The following is a 20,106-nucleotide window of genomic DNA, read 5'->3' as shown; positions in this document are numbered from 1 at the left end:
ACGGGCGTCGCGAGGTTGCTGCAGCTATATGCACGGCAATCAGCGAAGAGAAGAGAGGCTGAAGTGATTGAGATGGAGATGGTGATTGAGATGGTGAGTGGTTGAGAGGGTGAGATGGTTTGTTTAGTGATGGTGATATGGCGATACACTCATGGATTAGCTCGTCAAGAGCTCTATGGATTATAAGATGGTACATTTCTTGGACTTTTTGATCACAGGCGGCTCCAATGCCGCCACGATCGCCTCGTCAAACACACTCTTCAACCCGCGCTGGGTCAATGCTGAACATTCCAAATATTTGACCGCTCTCAATTCCTTGGCAAGTTTGTCTCCCATTTCATGAGTGATGGGTGACAACTTTTGTCTTTGTAGTCTTTGCAAAATCACTTCATCGTTACGCAAATCGGTCTGTGTGCCCACTATGAGACATGGCACTCCGGGACAGTGGTGATGCACCTCGGGAAACCATTTTTCCTTGACGTTTTCAAATGAGGCGGGTGCGATCACAGAGAAGCAAACCAAGAACACATCAGTAGAAGGGTACGACAACGGCCTCAACCGGTCATAATCCTCCTGTCCCGCGGTATCAAACAACCCCAAGGTAAATGGCTCGTCACCAATCATTACCGTCACCGCGTAATTATCGAAAACCGTAGGCACGTAATCGGCAGGGAATTTGGAAGTTGTGTACGAGATCAACAAACAGGTTTTACCCACGGCACCATCACCGACCACCACGCACTTTATCGTTTGCATTTTGTTATGGATTGGGTATAGCGAACTGAATCAGGAAACCAAACGCCCCTAAATTGTAGATTTGAAGAAGAAAAATAAACCAGGTTTTATGGATATTGGACAAGCTTAGGGGAATGTATTGGACCTAGGTAGAGGTTTAGTTGAGAAAGATCCAAAGAAACTGAAATGCAAATTGAATTTCCAAAATGAATCCCTTTGTTGTTTCAACCAAAATGGTGCAAAATGTTTGAGTTTTTCGAGACAAATATTAGCCCGCGCACGCAGGCGCCTCTGCATGTGGTGTCTGGCTCGCACTACACTACCACCAAATAAAATTCATATATTCGTAGGCATATATTATGTACTAGTAGGAAGCTCCCCGATATTCATAAAGCTCTGGTCGTCGTCGACGTTCGCTACGTCGCTTGGAAGGTTTTCTGGGTCAACAAGACGAGTCGCCAAGTTTCCATCGAAATTGCGAATTTCTTCGTCAAGTTCATTGTCTACAATGGCCGGTCCTCCACCCAAAAAATCAAGCATCATGTGCATGCCTCCAGCACCCCCAGCGTATTCCTCCACGTCCACGGGGAGCACCTCAGCCACTCCTTCCAAAAACCACACCTTGTCTTTCATTTCCATGGTGAACGATCGTAAGAGTTTGTAGTACAGTCTCATGATTCTCATGGCCTTGATATCGCCTGCCATTAAGAGTGCCAAGAATGTCTTGTCGAGGAGTGCCGGGAACGCAAATATTCGAAGAATAAAGTCAGATTTGTATCGTTCTTTGTGGAGTTTGTTGAGGTAAGCGAGGGTGATGAGATATGGTGAATCGATAGCAATGGGGAACAAGTCGGCGATATCCGAGTCGTGGCATTCGAGGTCCGAGTAGTAGTCCTCCGAGCGTGACTTGAGGTTAACTTTATGGTTCATTATATCTCCCAAATCTCCCAAGTCGACGAATATATATTTGTAGAATCGCAGCGCTTCGGTGAGCGGCCATACCGCCGTCAAGATGGTGGCAGCGCCTTTAACATGGAAGATCCACGCCGAAGCAGGAAGAGATTTGGGTGATGTTGCCAGTGGGAGCGACGCATTGGCGAGTGAGTCCATGATTAGAATCAACGCCAGAGCCACCAAAGCGTCGGTATTATCGGAATTGATATCCAACACTGCTTCTCGAAGAAGCCGTAATGCTTCACCACGATGGCAGGTAACGCACTGGTCGAGACCCTTTTCGGTGCGCAGCAAGTGTGTAGCACTAAATGCTAGAATAGAGTGCATTAGAAACGGATATTGGAACGCCAACATGGGAATATCGTAGCTCCAGATATTGGTATCGGAAATGCCGGCGCCAGTGATGGTGCTCGACACCTGCGAAGTGTAGTGGAACATCAACCGAAGGTCCATCATGTTGAGAACGGCAGCGTCGGTCCCCAATGGGTCTGGCATCCGGCTGTTGTTCACGTTGGGAGAAATTCCTGGTGCGGGCCGCGAATGGTGGTCCAGTTTTGGTGGCAGGTTTGTTTGGAGCATCAGCCCAAGATTCGAGAGATCAATGGGAAGATTAGCCAACGTAGCCAAGTTGGAAAGACTAGCAAGACTGCCGAGATCGGCTCCCTTTCCGCTGATATTGTTGACAAGATGGCTGAGATTGATATTATTGAGATTTCCAGCATTGAGAAGACTGGCGAGATCCGGCGTACCGCTCGATCCCAGGGCCGCTGCTGCCGCTACCGATGCCTCAGACACAGACGCTGGTCCGGGAGCACCCTTGGGGCTCGGCGTGGCCGCTGGAGTTGAGCCAGGGGTGGCCTGCTGTTGTGGCTGCGACGAGTGTTGACGCTTGGGGTCTGGTTCTTGATCGTCTGGCAAAGTGTATCCACAAACCAACTTCATGTTGGTGCACTTGACACATTGGGGTCGAGTTTCGTCACATTTGACCCTTCTTCTCTTGCAAGTCAGACAACCATTTCTCAGTTTCAGGTGATACTTTCGCTTGCCTGTAGACGTTTTTGAATGCAGCGACTTTGGCGGCAGAAATGTCATTCTGGTTGTAGTTGTTGTTGTTGTGGATGGTGGTGGTATTGAACGATTGTCTCCACAGTTGAAGGTGGATGAATTATAGTTAAACGTTGTCGTTTAATCGTATAGTTATTTTTCTCACGTGAACCGCTGCGGTCGAGGGTGTGTCCCTCCAGTGCACCAGCTTTTGGGTGTATCGCCCAACCACAGGTCTCCAATAGTAATTATGTCGACCCGTCCCTTATGGTACCGGTGGGCTCGTGTGGGGTTCTATGGTGGTGCTATCATTGCCACAGGAGTGGTGCTTTTCAAGTATACAACCCCCACTGATGAACAGTTAATTGCGAGTTTCTCACCAGAAGTGCGAGCCGAGTACGAGAAGAGCCGAGAATTAAGACAAAAAGAGCAGCAAGCGCTTATGGAAATCGTCAAGAAAACGTCGGCGCTGAACGACCCGATCTGGAAAACCGGCAGCATCAAGTCTCCGTTTGAAAAAGATGGTCGTTATGTCGACCCAAAGTTGGTGGATCCGCAGGCTTTGCTTCGTGAATCTGCCGCAGAACAGCAACGCATTGAGACCGAAGAAGCGAACCGGAAAATGGAGGAAACCGAGCGGCTTTTGAACGAGAAGAGAAAGAAGTGGTGGAGCTGGAAATGAGTCATTTTCATGATGTCATGAAATGACATCGTGAAATCGAGACATTGACATTCGTTGAATCACATTGAATTGAGTTTGAATGAATGATTGACCTCTTCTTATGTCCTTCCCCACCCGTTGGTCCCGCTCCATCCAAACAGCTCCGCATTGATTCCCAGAAACCACGTTTGGCGGCTCAGTTTCTGGCTGTTGGCCTCGTCCACCGCCGCCACTATACGGTTGATATTGGTGTCTATAACCATGCCCCCTTGTACAATTTCCTCTAGCACCGTCTGTAGCACCTGCCAGCCAAATATAAGATCCAATTCACACACATTTGTAAAACATTTATCCAAACATTCTACAAACACTTGGATCAAGTCCAAGATTCCCAATTCTGATTCTTGGTCGTCAACAATAAATACAAAGTATAACGTTGCATAATGACGGTAGATCACCTTGATGTCTTCAACGTCCTCTAAAAGCTTGGGAGGTGTGATAAAGGAGCATTCTTCAGAAGTTCGAACCGATATAAGTTGATGTACTTGTTGAAGAAGAAGCCGCTGGGTTTGAATATCGACAGAAGTATAAAACTTCATAAGCCGAGGAAGTCCCTCGTTGTTGACTGTGTTAGTGTGGGCGAGAATAGCAAATCAGGATTCACATACATATCAAAACCGAATGGATCATGGCGTATTGATGAAGTGTTGCCGAAGTGTCTCACTTGCTGGCACTGGGTGTAAAGATGTCTTGCGCGCCCGGCTACAAAATCATGCGGGAAATGTATTTATCATTAAGTCATTTATGTCACTTATATCATTTCTTTCAATGAATAACATATCCTCAGAACTAGTCAGATCCGTGTGATCGCAGTAGGTACCGTCTTGCTCAATTAGAGATTTATTCGATTTTTTACTACCGGTAAAATCGGTAATCCATATCGCACAATCCATACTAGTCCCATACTAGCCCCTTCATACTACCCCTTTACTATCCAATCTGGTTCCTATTGTGTTATCGGAAAGAATTGTAGCTTGAAACTGTGCAAATTAGGCTCGCATGAAGAATTGAGACGGCTGCAAATTTCGCAGCCAAATACCATTCCACCATTTCGAACAAACACAACAATTCGCCAAGAGTAGTGACTAAGAAAGAAACTCAGAACTACCAGAAACGAACCACAACTTGAAAATACACAATTCTAAAAAAATCAATTCATTGCCGCGGGTATGGAAAATGAGAACACAAGAAACGACAAAACATCAAGGTTCAAACCACGTTCTGTATTCACCAGTGCCATGAGAAACCATCTAATATCGCTTGTAATATCTCCATCTTATCTCCATCTTACTTTTGTTATGCTATCTTTCCTGTCCTGCATATGCCCACTATGACAAACACTTTCCTCTATTCTGCTCTATCTGTTCCTCATGTCTGCCCAATTGGATAAAGAGTACCCCACGTTCCGCCACTTGTTTGAAGTGCCCACTCTCAAGTCCTTGAACATTTCCTCAGACACAAATGAGTCCATCTATCTATGCGGAAACTCTTTGGGACTCATGCCCAAATCGACCCGAAAAGCCATAAACGATGAATTGGATACTTGGGCCCAGCAAGGAGTTGAGGGTCACTTTTCCCACCCTGAACGAACACCCTGGGTTGACATAGATTTGCCTTTGCTTCCTCTAATGGCACCTATAGTTGGCGCAAAAGAGTCGGAAGTTGCAGTCATGGGTTCTCTTACCAGTAACTTGAATGCAATGTTGATGTCATTTTATAAGCCCAAGGGTAAACGGACGAAAATCTTGTTTGAAAAACATGCCTTTCCCTCGGATTACTATGCTTTTTTGAATATTGTTCAGCTTTTTGGCTACGATGAATCGCACTTGATTCAAGTTGCAGTACAAGACGGTGCCACTTATTTACGTACAGAAGACATTATTTTCGAGATAGAAAACAACGCAGAAGAACTTGCGTTGGTGTGTTTTCCCGGAATCCAGTACTATACTGGTCAGTTTTTCGATATAAAATCCATCACTAAAGCAGCTCAAGATCATGGCATTTGTGTGGGGTGGGATTTGGCTCATGCTGTGGGTAATGTTCCCTTAAATCTCCACGACTGGAACGTTGATTTTGCTGTTTGGTGCTCGTACAAGTACCTCAATTCAGGACCTGGTGCCATGGCAGGTATTTTCGTCCACCAGCGACACACTGAGAACAACTCCAAAACCAGTTATAATCCACGTTTGGCAGGTTGGTGGGGGAACAATGCGCAAGAACGATTTCAGATGAAAGAGGAGTTCAATCCAATCAACTCGGCGCTTTCTTATCGCCAGTCGAATCCCAGTGTTATCGATACAGTGGCTGTCAAAGCTTCTTTAAAAGTGTTCCAAGAGGCCAATGGAATCCAGTTTCTTCGAGAAAAAAGCATCAAAATGACTCAATTTCTTCAAGACTTGTTGACTCAATCGCAATACTACATTAACCAGAACGAAAAGCCAACCAAACTTGGGTTCCAGATTCTTACACCATTGGATCCAAATCAAAGAGGATGTCAATTATCGCTTCTTTTCCATCCTCATTATGATGAAAAATCCAAAAATATTATGGAACAGGTCAACAAGTACCTCCACAACCGAGGAATAGTATGTGATGAACGACGCCCAGATGTAATAAGAGTGGCTCCAACACCGCTCTACAACACATTTGCAGAAATTGAATATGCCGTAAAACTGCTCAACGAAGCATTAAACCAGATAGAGAACTAGAATAGATATGAAGAGAAGAATCTTGTAGCCTATTTCGACAATAATATATTTTCTACACTTACAAGAAGTGAGCAGCTTGGAAGTCCTTACCGGCGTAAATAGCCTTGTCACCCAACTCCTCTTCGATTCTGAGAATTTGGTTCAACTTGGCCAATCTCTCGGAACGGGCTGGAGCACCGGTCTTGATTTGACCCGATCTCAAACCGACAGACAAATCAGCAATGAAAGTGTCTTCGGTCTCACCAGATCTGTGAGAGACCATGACACCCCATTTGGCACCGTAGGAGTCGTTGGCGGCTCTGATGGACTCGGAAAGAGAACCAATTTGGTTCACCTTCAACAACAAAGCGTTGGCGGCCTTCTTCTCGATGGCAGTAGCGATTCTGAGAGGGTTGGTAACGGTCAAATCGTCACCAACAATTTGGATCTTGTCGGAAACCTTGGCGAAGAAGTGCACCCAAGCGTCCCAATCATCCTCAGCAAAGGGGTCCTCAATGGACACAATTGGGTATTCGTTGATCAATTCCTCGTACAAAGAGGCCAATTGTTCACCGGACAACCACTTGGACTTGTCGGAGTCTGGGTTCTTAAAGTCCAAGTCGTACTTACCATCCTTGTAGAATTCGGAAGAAGCCACGTCCAAAGCAATTCCAACCTTACCCTTGTAACCAGCCTTGTCAATGGCATCGACAATCAAGTCCAAGGCTTCTCTTGGCGAGCCAATGTTAGGAGCAACACCACCTTCGTCACCAACGTTTCCGGCGGAAGTACCGTACTTCTTTTTGGTCAATGACTTCAAGGTGTGGTAAACCTCGGAACCGATTCTGAGACCTTCGGAGAAAGAAGGAGCACCGGTTGGCACAATCATAAACTCCTGGAAAGCCAATGCACCACCGGCGTGCGAACCACCATTGAGCACATTTTGGAAAGGAACTGGCAACACAAATTTGTCGGATTTAGCACCGGAAATGTCAGCCAAGTGTTGGTAAAGAGGAACACCCTTCTCGGCAGCTCCAGCCTTAGCAGCAGCAAGAGAAACTCCAAGAATGGCGTTAGCACCCAATTTGGATTTGTTAGGAGTTCCATCCAACGAGTTGAGGAAATCGTCGACGGACTGTTGGTTGGTGAGGTCCAAGTTGGCCTTGATGAGAGCAGGGGCAATGATGTCATTGACGTTGGAAACAGCCTTGGTGACACCTTTTCCAAGCCATTTGGATTTGTCACCGTCTCTCAATTCAAGAGCTTCATGGATACCAGTGGAAGCACCAGATGGTACAATTGATCTGAATAAGCCCTTGTCAGTAGTCAAGTCAACTTCCACAGTTGGGTTTCCTCTGGAGTCGTAAACGTAACGAGAATGAATTTGCTTAACGGCCATTTTTAGTCGATGTCGCGAACGCCCGCGGTGGTTGCTTATATAGTGCGCGCATCCTGTGGACCGATGTGATCCGGGTGGGACAAGGCAGCCCGGGGCGGTGGTGCAGGACGAACGGAAGTGCAGGAGAAAAACAGAGAGGCGACAAGAAAGCAACACCACAGTGACTGCAACTGGTGATGTAAAATCACTTCCAATCAAGATTGTTAGGTGATAGTTGATTGTGTCTCGTGATACAGTAGAAATCTTGCGATGTAATCAATGGCTCTGATAGGTGTGGCTAATATTGATGGTGTGGCTGGGGTGAGAAATGTAGGTAAGAGTAACAAGCAGAAAGCAGAAATTACCAGAATGTGACAGAATTGACATAGTGACAAAATGTGACAGCAGCGACATAGTAACTTTGTGACATGAATAATGCTGATTACAATGGTAGTATTTCTCCTTTAGTACTTCAATGACTCTCTTCGATCGTGTCTCGAATCGCAGAGGAATGAAATTACAAGTGACGAGGGTACAATTGCCCTTTGTTCTCTTATAAACCGAAATAATAATTCGGCGTTTGGACTGAAGGTTATTGATATACGGTACTCCAATTTCCATAGACTACGAAAGATAGAAGAATAACTCTTCAAACTTCAGCCAATTGCATAATCGCTCCACTCTCTCATTTGATCATCCGCTATATTGTCTGTGTCAGCTTGATTCGCAGCCATAGTATTGCCCTTAAATAATCGCACACATATTCGCACCCAGATTCGCACACATATCGCACATATCGCACAATAATCGCATTTACCTGCACTCTACAAATTTCAACACAAGTCTTATGTCCAAAGAAGTAGACGACTATGCTGCTGCCAAAAACAAGCTCACACAGCTCATACTAAAGAAACAAGCCCTAGAGGCATCGCTTAACCAGTTAGAAGAGTCTATCTATGAAAAAGAGTCGGATTACTTCAATGAGAGTGTTCATGGAAATATTGTCAAAGGATTTGAAAACTTTACAAAATCGTCATCGAGCTCTAATAAAAAGAGAATGGTATACAGCGAGGACGACCATATATTCAGCCTTTCTTCGGGAACTTATGTCAAGACGTTGATGAGAAATATGGGCACCAACCCCAAAGAGGATTATTATGATTACGAAGATTGCGTAGAGCCGGCAGGATATCCGCCACAAAACACCTCAGAGCCGGCTTCGGTGAACCTGACGCCGGGCCGGAAACGGAAAGCACGAACGTATGATGATTAGATGAAGTAGGGATAGGATGACAGATCTGAAAAATTAATGTACATTAAGAAGAAAATATTCAAATTGAGAGAAAATGTACTAGTAATCACCCTTTGAGCTTTTTTTCTCCTCCCAGAGTCTGTCATGGTAATTTACTGTACTTCCTTCTCCTCTTCTTTCGTTCTACTCTACTTTCGTTCTTCTCCATTATCTATAACTGTTTTCCATCTACATTTTCTTTTCTTTCCGTCTTCTATTTACATTACTTCTTGTAGTTATACACCCACGGCTTGTCGGCAGGATAATCCGTTGGAACTCTCATTTCGAGTGGAAACCGCTTTTGTTCAACTCTGTTGGCCCATTGATAATGCTTCGGACTGATGGCCTTCAACTCGTCCATCGCCTCCTGTATGCTATTATACTGCTTCTGGAGCTGTTCGTGTTGCCTCTGCTGCTTTTTACGCTGGTATAACGTCCAGGCATTCATAATTGTCTTGTGCTTGATCAAATCTTCATCACATAACTTGAGCAAACGAGGTTGTTTTCGAGAAGCGGAAAGTGCTGAAAGTTGGTTGACCACCTTCTGGGTGGAAGGAGATACCGGGCCCGTCCTTTTTCCCCGTACAAATACCGCGACTGGGTTGAACGGCTTCATCTAGGATAATGGTCGAGATGAAAAATCAGCACTGCGCAGATGCAGGCACACCGGTGTTGGTGGTGCACCGGTGCAATTCCCCACAAAGACAATTCATTGCTGCATCCTGAAACTGCCAATGAACGAAAAAATCAAGAATATTATGGGCAAAAAAGACAACGAAAGCAGTCAGGTGCCTCTGGAAGACCCTCCTCCATACAGTGAAGGCGCCAATTATGGTCCAAATGTCCCAAATGCTGAGTTTCTACCTCCACACGAACACCATGGCTCCAATGAATATCCTGATGAAAAGAAGTCGGGTGCCTTTGAAGGCCCTCTGAGCTCCAACAACTCGTACCAGGGCCCCGGCTACGATCCAATGCAGGACCCCAATGTCATCAAAGTCAAGCCAAATATGGTCAATATCAGCCAGGCAAGACCAGAGCATTTGAACCCATCATACCCAGAATTCCAGGCCCGTGAAAACGAACGATGGAAACAGGGAAACACACCAATTCCTCGCGAGTATTACAAGCACGGAGCACCGCTCGCACCTGGTCATCAAGGATCGAGTAAAACTGGTGGAGGAGCGTTTCCTGGATCTCTGGGCGCTAGCTATAACAACGCTGCTAGGCGATAATTGGGGAATCTTATAAATGGAGAAATCTCTTATATAGGAATATAAGCTTTTTCAGTCTCCATTAATTGAGCAAGTTGTCTCCGTTGTATGTCCATCCACCAAACTGCTTCTGTACACTTTCACTCAAAAAGTCATCCACCACGGAATCTTGTGGTTTTTCGTTGGTAAAGTCTTGGTCAAAGTTCGAAGTGTCCAACAAATTGTCAACGTTTGGCTTGAATGGTGGAAGATAACTTTTGGACAAAAGCTTATTCCAATCAATGTCCTTGAAGAAGCGGTGTCCGCGGATCTGTGAAGCATCGTTGAGTCTATTGGCAGGGTCTTTTTGCAACAACAGGATCAATAAGTCCTGGGCATCTGTCTTTTCAAGAAACGATGGGAACTTGAGAGGATTTTTGAGAATATTTTGGTACATGGTAGGAATGTCCTCGTCGTAAAATGGAGGAAGGCCAGTAAGCATTTCGTACAATAATGTACCAAGCGTCCACCAGTCAACACTCCGAGTGTAACCTTGATTTAAGAGCAATTCTGGGGCCAAATACTCTGGGGTTCCACAAAATGTGTTTGTCTTGTCGTTGTCTGCCATGTTGAGTTTACACAACCCAAAGTCACACAATGCAATGTGTCCTTGGTAATCCAACAAGATGTTTTCCGGTTTCAAATCACGGTAAATCACATTCATTTCATGTAAGCTTTCAAGCGCAGTAAGAAGTTCAGCCACATAAAATCTCAGTCTGTTCATCGAAAATCTACCTTCCCGTTGAAGATGCCAAAAGAGTTCTCCTCCATTGATAAAACTCAAAACGAGGTAGAGCTTTTCGGGACTCTGGAACGAAAACTTGAGCGGCACAATAAATGGATTCAGGATCCGCGCAAGGACGGTTCGTTCAGCAAGGGTATGGGTGACTTCCATTCGGGAAATAATGTGCTGTTTTCTAAGCGTTTTCAACGCATATATTTGCTTGGTATCTTTCTTGACCACCTGCATAACTTTTCCAAACGATCCCTTTCCAATCACTTTTAAAAGATCGAAATCTGAAATGGAAAGATGCGGCTTCAAGATGGGTTTGAAGTCTATCGACATGGCAAGCTCGCCAATTCCCGACTTGTCGGTGAGATAGTTGACAAAAGAAACGTTCTCATGGTTGAGAAGTCGAGTCGGCTTGGAACTGAGCGTCAATGGAAGTTTTATGGTTCCAATTAAAAGATCTCCAGCATCCTTGGCACCTTTGGAATTGGTTCCTTCCTCGCCATTATCAGCATTATCTGACCTGCGGCCCGTGAATAAGTTGTCTGGAGCAGTTTCCTCTATCAACATGGCCGGTAACCGGATAAACATGTTGATATTAAGCACCGCTCTCGCCTGTTTGGTCACATCAAAGCTGACCACCTGGTTCCAAGTGGCATTGCTGACGGTACCTCTTTGTGGCTCAAGCACCAAAACGTTGTTGTCGAACTCTACAGTGGTATACAACAATGATTTGACCAAGTCATTGTTCGGTATGGCAATTATTGACGGCAAAAAATTACCTGCCACTTCACCAGACAAATGTTCCTCTACTGTAGCCGGCAGATCCAGAAGCGATGCCAAGTTTTTCATGAGTTGCACCGACGTGGCCTCGTGGTTAGAATTGGAAGCTAATGTTTGGAGAATTCTCTTGTTGTTGTTGATTCTTATGGGAAGTTGAAGATCACGAGACGAGTACAATTTCACCGTCAACAACCCGGGATTTGATGCTCCTTCGGAACCTTGGGGGGAATCGTCTTTTTCAGAAGAACTGGTTTGCAGCGAAGGTTTTGGAGTGGATGTAGAACTGGAATTGTCACCATCTATTTTAGTCTTTGAAAGTTGGTCGGTAACATTTTCTACGGAAAGTGTTTTCCGAGACTCCATGGAAGTTCTCGGTGACTCCTTGCCACTGGGAGAGGTGGATTTTTCGGAGGAACCGAATTTGAATTTATTTTTGAACTTGAGCATGAGTGTTCGTTAGGAGAAGACAAGAAATTTGTGTGGGGAGCGCACACCTTACACCTGTGCACCCAGTCCAGCAGATAAGAATAGAGAAAGAGAAAGCGACTGCGAGAGAGAAAGTGAGACTGCGAAAAAAACGAATCTTCGCTTTCCTACAGATTGAATATAGAGCCACATGTAGATCGAGCGGCTGAGCCACAAACACAATTAGTTTGAACAATTGGCTAGAAAATTACTAAAAAAGGGTAGAATAATTCCTATAATAATTTCTAGAGGAATTTACTTCTAAAATCCAAAAGGTTACCATCTTCTCTTTACACTGTTTAAGAACGTTCTCCCTCCCTTCGTTGTCCTCACTCCCAAATCTTATCCGCTCCGCCTGCGCGAATCGCACCTGCCACGCCCTCACCGCGTTTGTTTGTTTGCGTTACCTAAGCAGCCAAACGCGAATGGCGTTACGGTGAAAAAACAGGGATCTAACAACACCACTGGTGGTACAGTTATCGACATTCATTCATTTTAGGTCATTTTTATCACATTCGCTCATTTCCATTGCAATAATACGTTGCTCAACATCCTAAACCTACGTCTACGTGTCTCCATCTATCTTGGAACATTGATTTTCGTCTGCCCTTCATTTTCTTAATCATCCTTTTGTCCCAATACTCAGCTTGATTCCACCAAAACCAACTAATATTCCTTCATTATGTCCCACTCCCGTACCCCGTCGTCCGACTACTCGTCGGTTCCGGTGGATAGGGTAGTACAGTCGGTTACAAATGCCACAAAGAGACTCTCCCAGATTTCCACCAACACAAATCTGTCAGCAAAGAAACGCAAAAACCAAAACAGAATTGGTCCCTGGAAGTTGGGTCGTACCTTGGGCCGTGGGCTGACCGGTCGTGTTCGTCTCGCTAAGAATATTGACACTGGGAAGCTTGCTGCTGTGAAAATTGTACCCAAGTCCAACTTCAAGAAACTTGAAAACCCAAAGTATCGCCGCCTGGCGTCCCCTGATGGGAAAGACCACTTGCCGTACGGCATTGAGCGAGAAATCATCATCATGAAGCTCATTGCTCACCCGAACATCATGGGGTTGTACGATGTGTGGGAAAATAAGAATGACTTGTACTTGATTCTCGAGTATATCGAAGGCGGTGAGTTGTTCGACTACTTGATCAAGCGCGGGAAGCTTCAGGAATTTGAAGCAGTGAGCTACTTCAAGCAAATCATCCACGGAATTGGCTACTTGCACCAGCTCAATATCTGTCATCGTGATTTGAAGCCGGAGAATCTCTTGTTGGATTTCAATAAGAACATCAAAATCGCTGATTTTGGAATGGCGGCATTGGAAATCAAGGAAAAACTCTTGGAAACTTCCTGCGGATCTCCTCACTATGCCTCTCCCGAAATTGTTGCCGGTAAAAACTACCATGGTGCCCCCTCCGATATATGGTCCTGTGGTATCATTCTCTTCGCACTTCTTACCGGACACCTTCCCTTTGATGATGAGAATATCCGCAAGCTTTTGCTCAAAGTGCAGAATGGAAAATTCTTGATGCCGCCAGACTTGTCTCTGGAAGCCAAAGATTTAATCACCAAAATGCTCCAGGTAAACCCAGCCGATCGTGTTACCATCGACGAAATCTTGCTGCACCCGCTTCTCAAGAAATATCCAGAGCCATTAACGTCATCCACTTCTTACTTTGATCTCAAGAATGTCACCTTCCAGCCGATTGAACTGTCCAAAAAGATCGACCGCGAGATCCTCAAAAACTTGTCGGTGCTCTTCCATAATTGCGATGAACAGACAATAATCAAGAAGCTTTTGTCTCCTGCAAAATGTTCGGAAAAGGTGTTTTACTACCTCTTGATGAAGTATAGAAACGAGCACAATGCTCCGCAAAACTACGAGGAAGATACCGATATGACGGCCAGCGAGTCAAAGAATTCATTCCCACGTTCCACCAGCATTGTACGGATCACAACCACCGATCCTTCTACCGGATCCAAGTATACCACCACCACCGTCCAGAAGATTCCCCCATCAAATTCTATTCATTCGAGCAAATCACGGAAGAATGTTTTGGGTAACATAACAAATACCCACACAAACTCCCCTAAGAATAAGAGCTTTACCGCATCCACGTCGTTTACAAAAAAGAAGCATGCAATGTCAACTCGCTCCTCGTCAAGATCACTCAAGACCAAGTCCAAGTCCCTGCTCAAACGTAAACCAACTGGCTTGCTAGCTTTAGAGAACGTTGAAAATGAAGAGGTCAAAAGTAAGGTAACGGGAACTTTTGGAAGCAGCTCATTGATGAACTTTGAGAAGGAATGCCAGGACGTTTTTGAGAAACCCGTGCCTCAACGTCGTACTTCGAAAAACCTTTCTCCAATTGAAAAGCATGAGCGTGAACTAGCAATGAGAGTCCACAAGCAAAACGAAGAGCGTGAACACCGGTACCTTCTTGAAGCGCAGGCGAAAGCCAAAGCAGAAGTTGCCAAGTTGAATGCCGCAAAAGCAGCAGCAGCCCGTGCTGAGGCCAACGAAGTTGAAAGATTAAATTTGGAAAGAGCCAAAAGAGCAGAAAAGCAAGCTGCTGTAAACAAATTGAGTGAACCAAAGACCGCAAAACTGGCAAGAGATGGCACCGTTCAGAAAGCAGATCGCCGTTCTGTAACCGAACCAATCCATACCTCTTCCCTCGACCCTCGTACCAAAAACATAAACTCGTTATTGAGAGCAAAGTCTTTGGCGTCACCATCTTCATACTCATCGCTTCGCAAAGGATCCATTAATCAAAATACCACAAAAGTTTTGCAGCAGTTGGGAGTTGACTTGAATCCCGGCAAGATCAATGAGTCTGTGAAGACATCCAGCTCTCGTCACCTTTCCGCGTACTTACAAGACGCCAAGGTTACCCAAGCAGATAGAATCAGTCTAGGCGATTTCAACGAAATTGAAAAGGAAAACGTTGGTCCTTTACCAACCATTCTGCGTTCTGGATCCCAAAAGTCCGTCAAGTCAGAGAGGTCTCAACGCTCTTCCGCGTCCCAATGGTCGACAGATACCAAGTCTCGCAAGCCACTCTCTATGCCATACAAGTCTCTTCTTGGTGGAATTGATGAGACAGGTAAAACCCTCCCATCGATGTCGCCTCCAAGGGAACCACTTCTGCGAAAGTTAGCTGATACAACAATGAGAACTCTTGACTCGAGAAGAACGGGCCTCATTCCTAATCCTCGGTTTTCCAGGTTTTCTTTCAATGGTCTTCTTGGAAACTTGAATCCTTCCACTATATCCGTCAACGAATTTCCATCGGCTCCAAGTCAAACCATAATTTCAAATTCGCTTCTGAGAGGAAACACCGTTGTCAAGTCTCCTCGTACTTCTGAGTTGATCCATGATAAGACATTGCCTTCTCTTCCTACGGGCATGTTGAAGAAATCGTCAACCAATCTCTTGGGTCTAGGAATTGACCTTAAAAGTAATAATTCCCGTCATAACAGCATAGCTGAGAAGTCAAGGTCACGTCAAATGTCGCAACATCATAGCAGACAAGCGTCCAGTGGCTCTTATGAACAAAATCATTCTCAATTTGTATCTGTTCACTTGGGAGATACGGTGGTCGAAGAGACACATATTCACTCCGACGAAGATAGTCAAAACACTATTCTTGGAGACGAAAGTCAACCTAGTTTCACCGAGGAAAAGGGAGGAATGGAAACTGATATTTCAAACTTTGACATCATCAGTAGTCGAACGGCCGAAATAGGAGCACTGAACAAGTCTCGTCCAAGTTTGATCGATAATCTGCTCGATGTTTCGAGGCACGAAGATGCTGATTCAGACAAGACCACTATAAAGTCCTTGTATAAGGATTATGAACGTATTTATGGTGACGAAAGAAGTATTAGTCACCATGCAACAAAGAAAACCGTTGACCAAGACGAATACTCCCGCCGCAAATCGTCTCTGAACTATGACGTGCTTGACAAGTCCGGTGCTAGCTACAGTCGATCAGCGACGTTGAATGAGTTGGAGGTAGAGGCAGCTGAACAAGAAGCTAATGATGGGTTTGAGCACGACGGATATGAACCAACTATTGACGACCAAGCAGCTACCGGCTTCGGACAAGACAATGAATATGAGCAGGCTGCTAATGACTTGCAAGAAGAGAGAGCACCAACGCGAGCTTCTACTCAAGTTTTTAGCACCTTGGACAGATTGGTGGACGACAAAGAGAAAGCTAGCTTGAAAGAAAGAGAACCTGAACAGAACATTGATGAATCTGGAGCAGCCAAAGATGTTGGAAGATACTCGACCATCATAAGGCGAATGAGCTTGAAACCCAAGAGAGAGGCTCCCAAACCACCACTGGCGTCTGACATTGAAAGTAAGGGCCACCATCGACTTCCTAGGTTTTCTGTTCAATCCAAGATCTACACTTCAGATGACAATGGGCCTAAAGCTGAGTCAAAGGGTTGGTTCCGCAAGTTGATCGATTCTATTGGATCCAGGAACAAACCTGCGAAATCGACAATCAAGAATACTGCGCAGTATAACAAAAAGATCCAAATACTTGACTCCAAGCTCAGTGCGTCGGAATTGATGAGAGTAATCCGGAACACATTGGAGATGAAGCGCATTGAAGGGTCGGTTTCGAAGGTTAATATTGACGAAGAATTTGGGCTTATCAACGGTACAATTCCTGCCAAATTCACTGGAGGACGCAAATTGAAATTCCGGATCGAAATCATGGATTTGGTCAACGCATCGTCGCTACACGTGGAGAACCTCCGAGGACCTACAAGATCGTTCAAAAACTTGGTGAATATCATCAAGTTTATTGTGGAGCAAGAAGAACAGGCGTACGACCGCCAGAACGGGTACGAGTTTTCGGGCAACAGAGTGAGCACCGCCAAGGTGAACTGATGTATATTAATAAATGTAAACCTTAGTGTCCTGCAGGGCCGATAACGAGATGTCTGGTCCTGTATCTATATTCTCATTAATTCACTCCACAACACTTTGGTCTGTGAACTTGTGCTGTGTTGCCATACATTCACCATGAGTGGCATTGTGAGAGCTCTAGGGTGGGATCAGGATGAGCGGCAGCGGTTCATAGCAATTCCTCCTCTCGGGGACGAAGTGATTTTGTATGAGACGTCTGACGATCCCGAAAACCTCACTCGGGTCACAGCTCATTCAGGCTTTGAAAACATCCAGTGTTCCGCCTATGCCCGGAACGACGTGGGAAAGACTGCCGTGGGCCAGATAAATGGGGTGGTATGCATATTTGACCTCTGTGAGCCAAAACCATCGATTATACGATTGAAGCCAAAACAAAGCAGACAGTGTAATTCGCTCTCTTTCAATATTAATGGACTATTGGCCACTGGATTTGATAAGGGACGTCAAGATAACAGTCTCCAGATCTGGGATGTCAACAAGAGTGACCTGAACGAGAAAGAATATAGGCCTCTACACACATACGTTCCTAACGAAGCGATACTTTCCACGGTATTTTTCCTGGATTCAGATTCAAGTCTTATTTCGGGAAGTTATAAGTTTCTCCGTCAATTCGACCTCCGAAATGACCAGCCGTCGTTCCAAATAGCCACCAAGTGCACATTAGGATTAACTCCGGATCTTCTTCAACCTCATTACTTTCTGCTGTACGGAGACGATGGTCTGGTTGCCGTGTGGGATCGAAGAAGACTCACTTCCCATGGCATGAAACACAAGTCATTGCTGACAACCATGGTGTCTGAGCTGCCGGTGCTTCAGTTTCCAAAGCTTTTGTCGGATGGTTCCAGAAAAACCCTGCCGTGTTTGAGATACTCACCTGTTCGAAGTGGTGAATTTTCACTGGTATTTTCTGGCAATCTCATCCGTCGCTGGCATACGGGAGTGGCTCCACAGTCAAAGGACACCGCTACCCAGGCCAGAAGATTGAGTAGTGGTACCAGAAGCTCTGTGCTGAATCTTAAACACCAAGCTGCCCAATTATACAAGCCCAATATGGATTCGCTATTTGTGTCTTTTGTGCTCGATGTCAAGACCGATTACGAGAGAGTTATTCTGTTTGACTACTCTCCACATCACGATTTACCTTCGAGTATCTATTTTGCTTGTATGAGACAGCTGGGATCGGTTTTTCGAATGCTGTCTCGCGAGTGCATCGATAGCTTATCGTTCAACCTGTACAACGAAATAACTATGGCAGGGTCAGAAGGACTGGCTACACAGTTCTATGAGCCCGTGGTCCAAGTCAAGCCAGGGAAAAGAAAGAAACACAGCACTTTTGACCCGCCCAGCAACATTCATGGAACCCGTCAAATTTCGGCATCTGAGTCTGATCTTGATTCAGAGTCGGACTCGGAGGCAACTTCTGAGGACGAAACGGAGTGGGAACCTACCCAGCAAGGCACAAGTATGGGGTCTGTGCTCTCCATTAATGAGATCTTAGACTTTGATATCTGCTCGTTAATCCGCAAAAGAGCCATTGCAGGCTACGGTCTTGATCCAGAAACCAACGTTGATGTTCTCGCGACACTTGGTGGAATTGATAAGCAGCATTTTCTTCGCAATACTTGGCGATGGCTTACTCTTGCTCAAAAGTCTCTCACTAAAGGTACCATGTTGTCTCAGGGACTAGATCTTGGGTATCAGGGAGTACTTGGAATCTGGAATGGAGCCCAGGATCTTCGTGGACAACGGAGGTACGCTGGGGAAGTTGACGAAACTGTATTTGCGCTGGCCGTGAAAGCTATAGTTGCCGGTAAAGGCAAGAAAACCAGTGGGATTTCCATTGCTAGCAACTCGGAAAAAAGAGTTCAAAGAAAACTCTGCTTAATTATTTCGGGATGGTACCTTGCGGACGATGAACTCGACGACAAGCTCGACGATTTAGTAGAACTTGGACAGTACGAAAAGGCAGCAGGATGGGCAGTTTTCCACGGAAAGGTAAATCGAGCCGTTGAAATATTGGCATCTTCAAAGAAGGAACGTCTTCGACTAGTTTCAGCTGCTGTGGCTGGGTACTTGGCGTACAAGGATATCAATGTGAACAGCCCATGGAAAGACCAGTGTCGACGTATGGCACTGGAAATGGATAATCCGTACTTGCGAGCCATCTTTGCGTTTGTAGCAGACAGCGACTGGAGCGATGTGTTGGATGAAAACTCGTTACCTTTGAGAGAAACGATTGGGAGTTGCACTTCGGTATCTTTCAGACAAAGATCTCACGATATATCTCAATCGAATTGCCGATTATGTTGTTGCTCGTGGAGAGCTTGAAGGGTTAATCTTGACTGGGCTTACTCCTCGAGGCATAGAGTTGCTTCAGATGTATGTCAATCGAACCAATGATGTTCAAACTGCTGCCTTGATCAGTCTGTTTGCCGTGCCACGATATTTCGTCGATATTCGAGCCGACCATTGGCTTGACTGTTATCGCAGTTTACTTAACAGCTGGGGCATGTATAGCACGAGAGCACGGTTTGATGTGGGTAGAACCAGACTTTCAAAGTCGCAAGATAATAAGGTTCTAGTTGCAGCAGCCCCAAAACAGGTTTACTTGCAGTGTCTCAAATGCAACAAAAACATAGGACTGGTGGGCACAGGGGCAGAAATGGGCAAAAGTAAAGACGCTGCTCTTATACATTTTAACCAGCGACGCCGTGGAGATGATAATGTTTGTCCTCATTGTCGATCGCCTCTTCCTCGTTGTGCTGTGTGTCTTTTGACGTTGGGAACTCCGGTTCCGGTTGACTTATCACAAAAGCCCAATGATAGCGACATAAGGTCCAGAAACCAGGCCCGGTTCAGAGACTGGTTCAGTTTCTGTATGAGTTGCAACCATGGAGCACATGCCGTGCATGCTGAGGAATGGTTTTCCAAGCACTATGTTTGTCCTGTTCCTGATTGCAGTTGCCGATGCAACAGCAAGTGAAAAAATTAATACAGAACCTTGGATAATTATTGAGAACTGTAGTTTTTGCAACTCTTTTTTGCAACTTTTTTGACTCTTTAGGCAATTACGCCGACGCACAGCTCTAGTTGTTCCGGCCTGCAGCTCGG

General features: G+C 45.4%; 13 protein-coding genes across 13 annotated transcripts; 7 read left to right on the top strand and 6 right to left on the bottom strand. All coding sequences in view use genetic code 12, as the record gives it.

The window, feature by feature from the left end:
• Positions 1–180: 180 nt before the first annotated feature.
• Positions 181–756, bottom strand: CDC42 (Rho family GTPase; the record flags this gene model as incomplete). The annotated part of the gene is made up of 1 exon (XM_001483617.1): positions 181–756. One exon carries the CDS (start codon positions 754–756, stop codon positions 181–183), a length of 576 nt encoding a protein of 191 aa, XP_001483667.1.
• Positions 757–1,092: 336 nt separating this feature from the next.
• UPC2 (Upc2p) lies at positions 1,093–2,781 on the bottom strand (the record flags this gene model as incomplete). Its single annotated transcript, XM_001483616.1, has 1 exon — positions 1,093–2,781. The coding sequence occupies one exon, from the start codon at positions 2,779–2,781 to the stop codon at positions 1,093–1,095; it is 1,689 nt and encodes a 562-aa protein (XP_001483666.2).
• Positions 2,782–2,983: 202 nt separating this feature from the next.
• PGUG_04394 (uncharacterized protein) lies at positions 2,984–3,415 on the top strand (the record flags this gene model as incomplete). Its single annotated transcript, XM_001483615.1, has 1 exon — positions 2,984–3,415. The coding sequence occupies one exon, from the start codon at positions 2,984–2,986 to the stop codon at positions 3,413–3,415; it is 432 nt and encodes a 143-aa protein (XP_001483665.2).
• A 98-nt stretch (positions 3,416–3,513) lies between these two features.
• On the bottom strand, positions 3,514–3,993 carry APS3 (Aps3p; the record flags this gene model as incomplete). The annotated part of the gene is made up of 1 exon (XM_001483614.1): positions 3,514–3,993. The coding sequence occupies one exon, from the start codon at positions 3,991–3,993 to the stop codon at positions 3,514–3,516; it is 480 nt and encodes a 159-aa protein (XP_001483664.2).
• Positions 3,994–4,824: 831 nt separating this feature from the next.
• PGUG_04392 (kynureninase) lies at positions 4,825–6,162 on the top strand (the record flags this gene model as incomplete). The annotated part of the gene is made up of 1 exon (XM_001483613.1): positions 4,825–6,162. The coding sequence occupies one exon, from the start codon at positions 4,825–4,827 to the stop codon at positions 6,160–6,162; it is 1,338 nt and encodes a 445-aa protein (XP_001483663.2).
• Positions 6,163–6,220: 58 nt separating this feature from the next.
• On the bottom strand, positions 6,221–7,540 carry ENO1 (phosphopyruvate hydratase; the record flags this gene model as incomplete). The annotated part of the gene is made up of 1 exon (XM_001483612.1): positions 6,221–7,540. The coding sequence occupies one exon, from the start codon at positions 7,538–7,540 to the stop codon at positions 6,221–6,223; it is 1,320 nt and encodes a 439-aa protein (XP_001483662.1).
• Positions 7,541–8,366: 826 nt separating this feature from the next.
• Positions 8,367–8,792, top strand: EAF6 (Eaf6p; the record flags this gene model as incomplete). The annotated part of the gene is made up of 1 exon (XM_001483611.1): positions 8,367–8,792. One exon carries the CDS (start codon positions 8,367–8,369, stop codon positions 8,790–8,792), a length of 426 nt encoding a protein of 141 aa, XP_001483661.2.
• A 241-nt stretch (positions 8,793–9,033) lies between these two features.
• PGUG_04389 (mitochondrial 54S ribosomal protein mL40) lies at positions 9,034–9,426 on the bottom strand (the record flags this gene model as incomplete). Its single annotated transcript, XM_001483610.1, has 1 exon — positions 9,034–9,426. One exon carries the CDS (start codon positions 9,424–9,426, stop codon positions 9,034–9,036), a length of 393 nt encoding a protein of 130 aa, XP_001483660.1.
• A 118-nt stretch (positions 9,427–9,544) lies between these two features.
• Positions 9,545–10,045, top strand: PGUG_04388 (uncharacterized protein; the record flags this gene model as incomplete). Its single annotated transcript, XM_001483609.1, has 1 exon — positions 9,545–10,045. The coding sequence occupies one exon, from the start codon at positions 9,545–9,547 to the stop codon at positions 10,043–10,045; it is 501 nt and encodes a 166-aa protein (XP_001483659.2).
• Positions 10,046–10,106: 61 nt separating this feature from the next.
• On the bottom strand, positions 10,107–12,023 carry PGUG_04387 (serine/threonine protein kinase; the record flags this gene model as incomplete). The annotated part of the gene is made up of 1 exon (XM_001483608.1): positions 10,107–12,023. One exon carries the CDS (start codon positions 12,021–12,023, stop codon positions 10,107–10,109), a length of 1,917 nt encoding a protein of 638 aa, XP_001483658.2.
• Positions 12,024–12,723: 700 nt separating this feature from the next.
• On the top strand, positions 12,724–16,956 carry HSL1 (protein kinase; the record flags this gene model as incomplete). Its single annotated transcript, XM_001483607.1, has 1 exon — positions 12,724–16,956. The coding sequence occupies one exon, from the start codon at positions 12,724–12,726 to the stop codon at positions 16,954–16,956; it is 4,233 nt and encodes a 1,410-aa protein (XP_001483657.2).
• A 135-nt stretch (positions 16,957–17,091) lies between these two features.
• On the top strand, positions 17,092–19,323 carry PGUG_04385 (uncharacterized protein; the record flags this gene model as incomplete). The annotated part of the gene is made up of 1 exon (XM_001483606.1): positions 17,092–19,323. One exon carries the CDS (start codon positions 17,092–17,094, stop codon positions 19,321–19,323), a length of 2,232 nt encoding a protein of 743 aa, XP_001483656.2.
• Positions 19,324–19,372: 49 nt separating this feature from the next.
• PGUG_04384 (uncharacterized protein) lies at positions 19,373–19,978 on the top strand (the record flags this gene model as incomplete). The annotated part of the gene is made up of 1 exon (XM_001483605.1): positions 19,373–19,978. The coding sequence occupies one exon, from the start codon at positions 19,373–19,375 to the stop codon at positions 19,976–19,978; it is 606 nt and encodes a 201-aa protein (XP_001483655.2).
• Positions 19,979–20,106: the final 128 nt, after the last annotated feature.

Source organism: Meyerozyma guilliermondii, genomic scaffold (genome assembly GCF_000149425.1).
Source record: "Meyerozyma guilliermondii ATCC 6260 scaffold_5 genomic scaffold, whole genome shotgun sequence".
NCBI classification, from domain to species: domain Eukaryota; kingdom Fungi; phylum Ascomycota; class Pichiomycetes; order Serinales; family Debaryomycetaceae; genus Meyerozyma; species Meyerozyma guilliermondii.
This window is presented reverse-complemented; position numbering and strand designations above follow the sequence as displayed.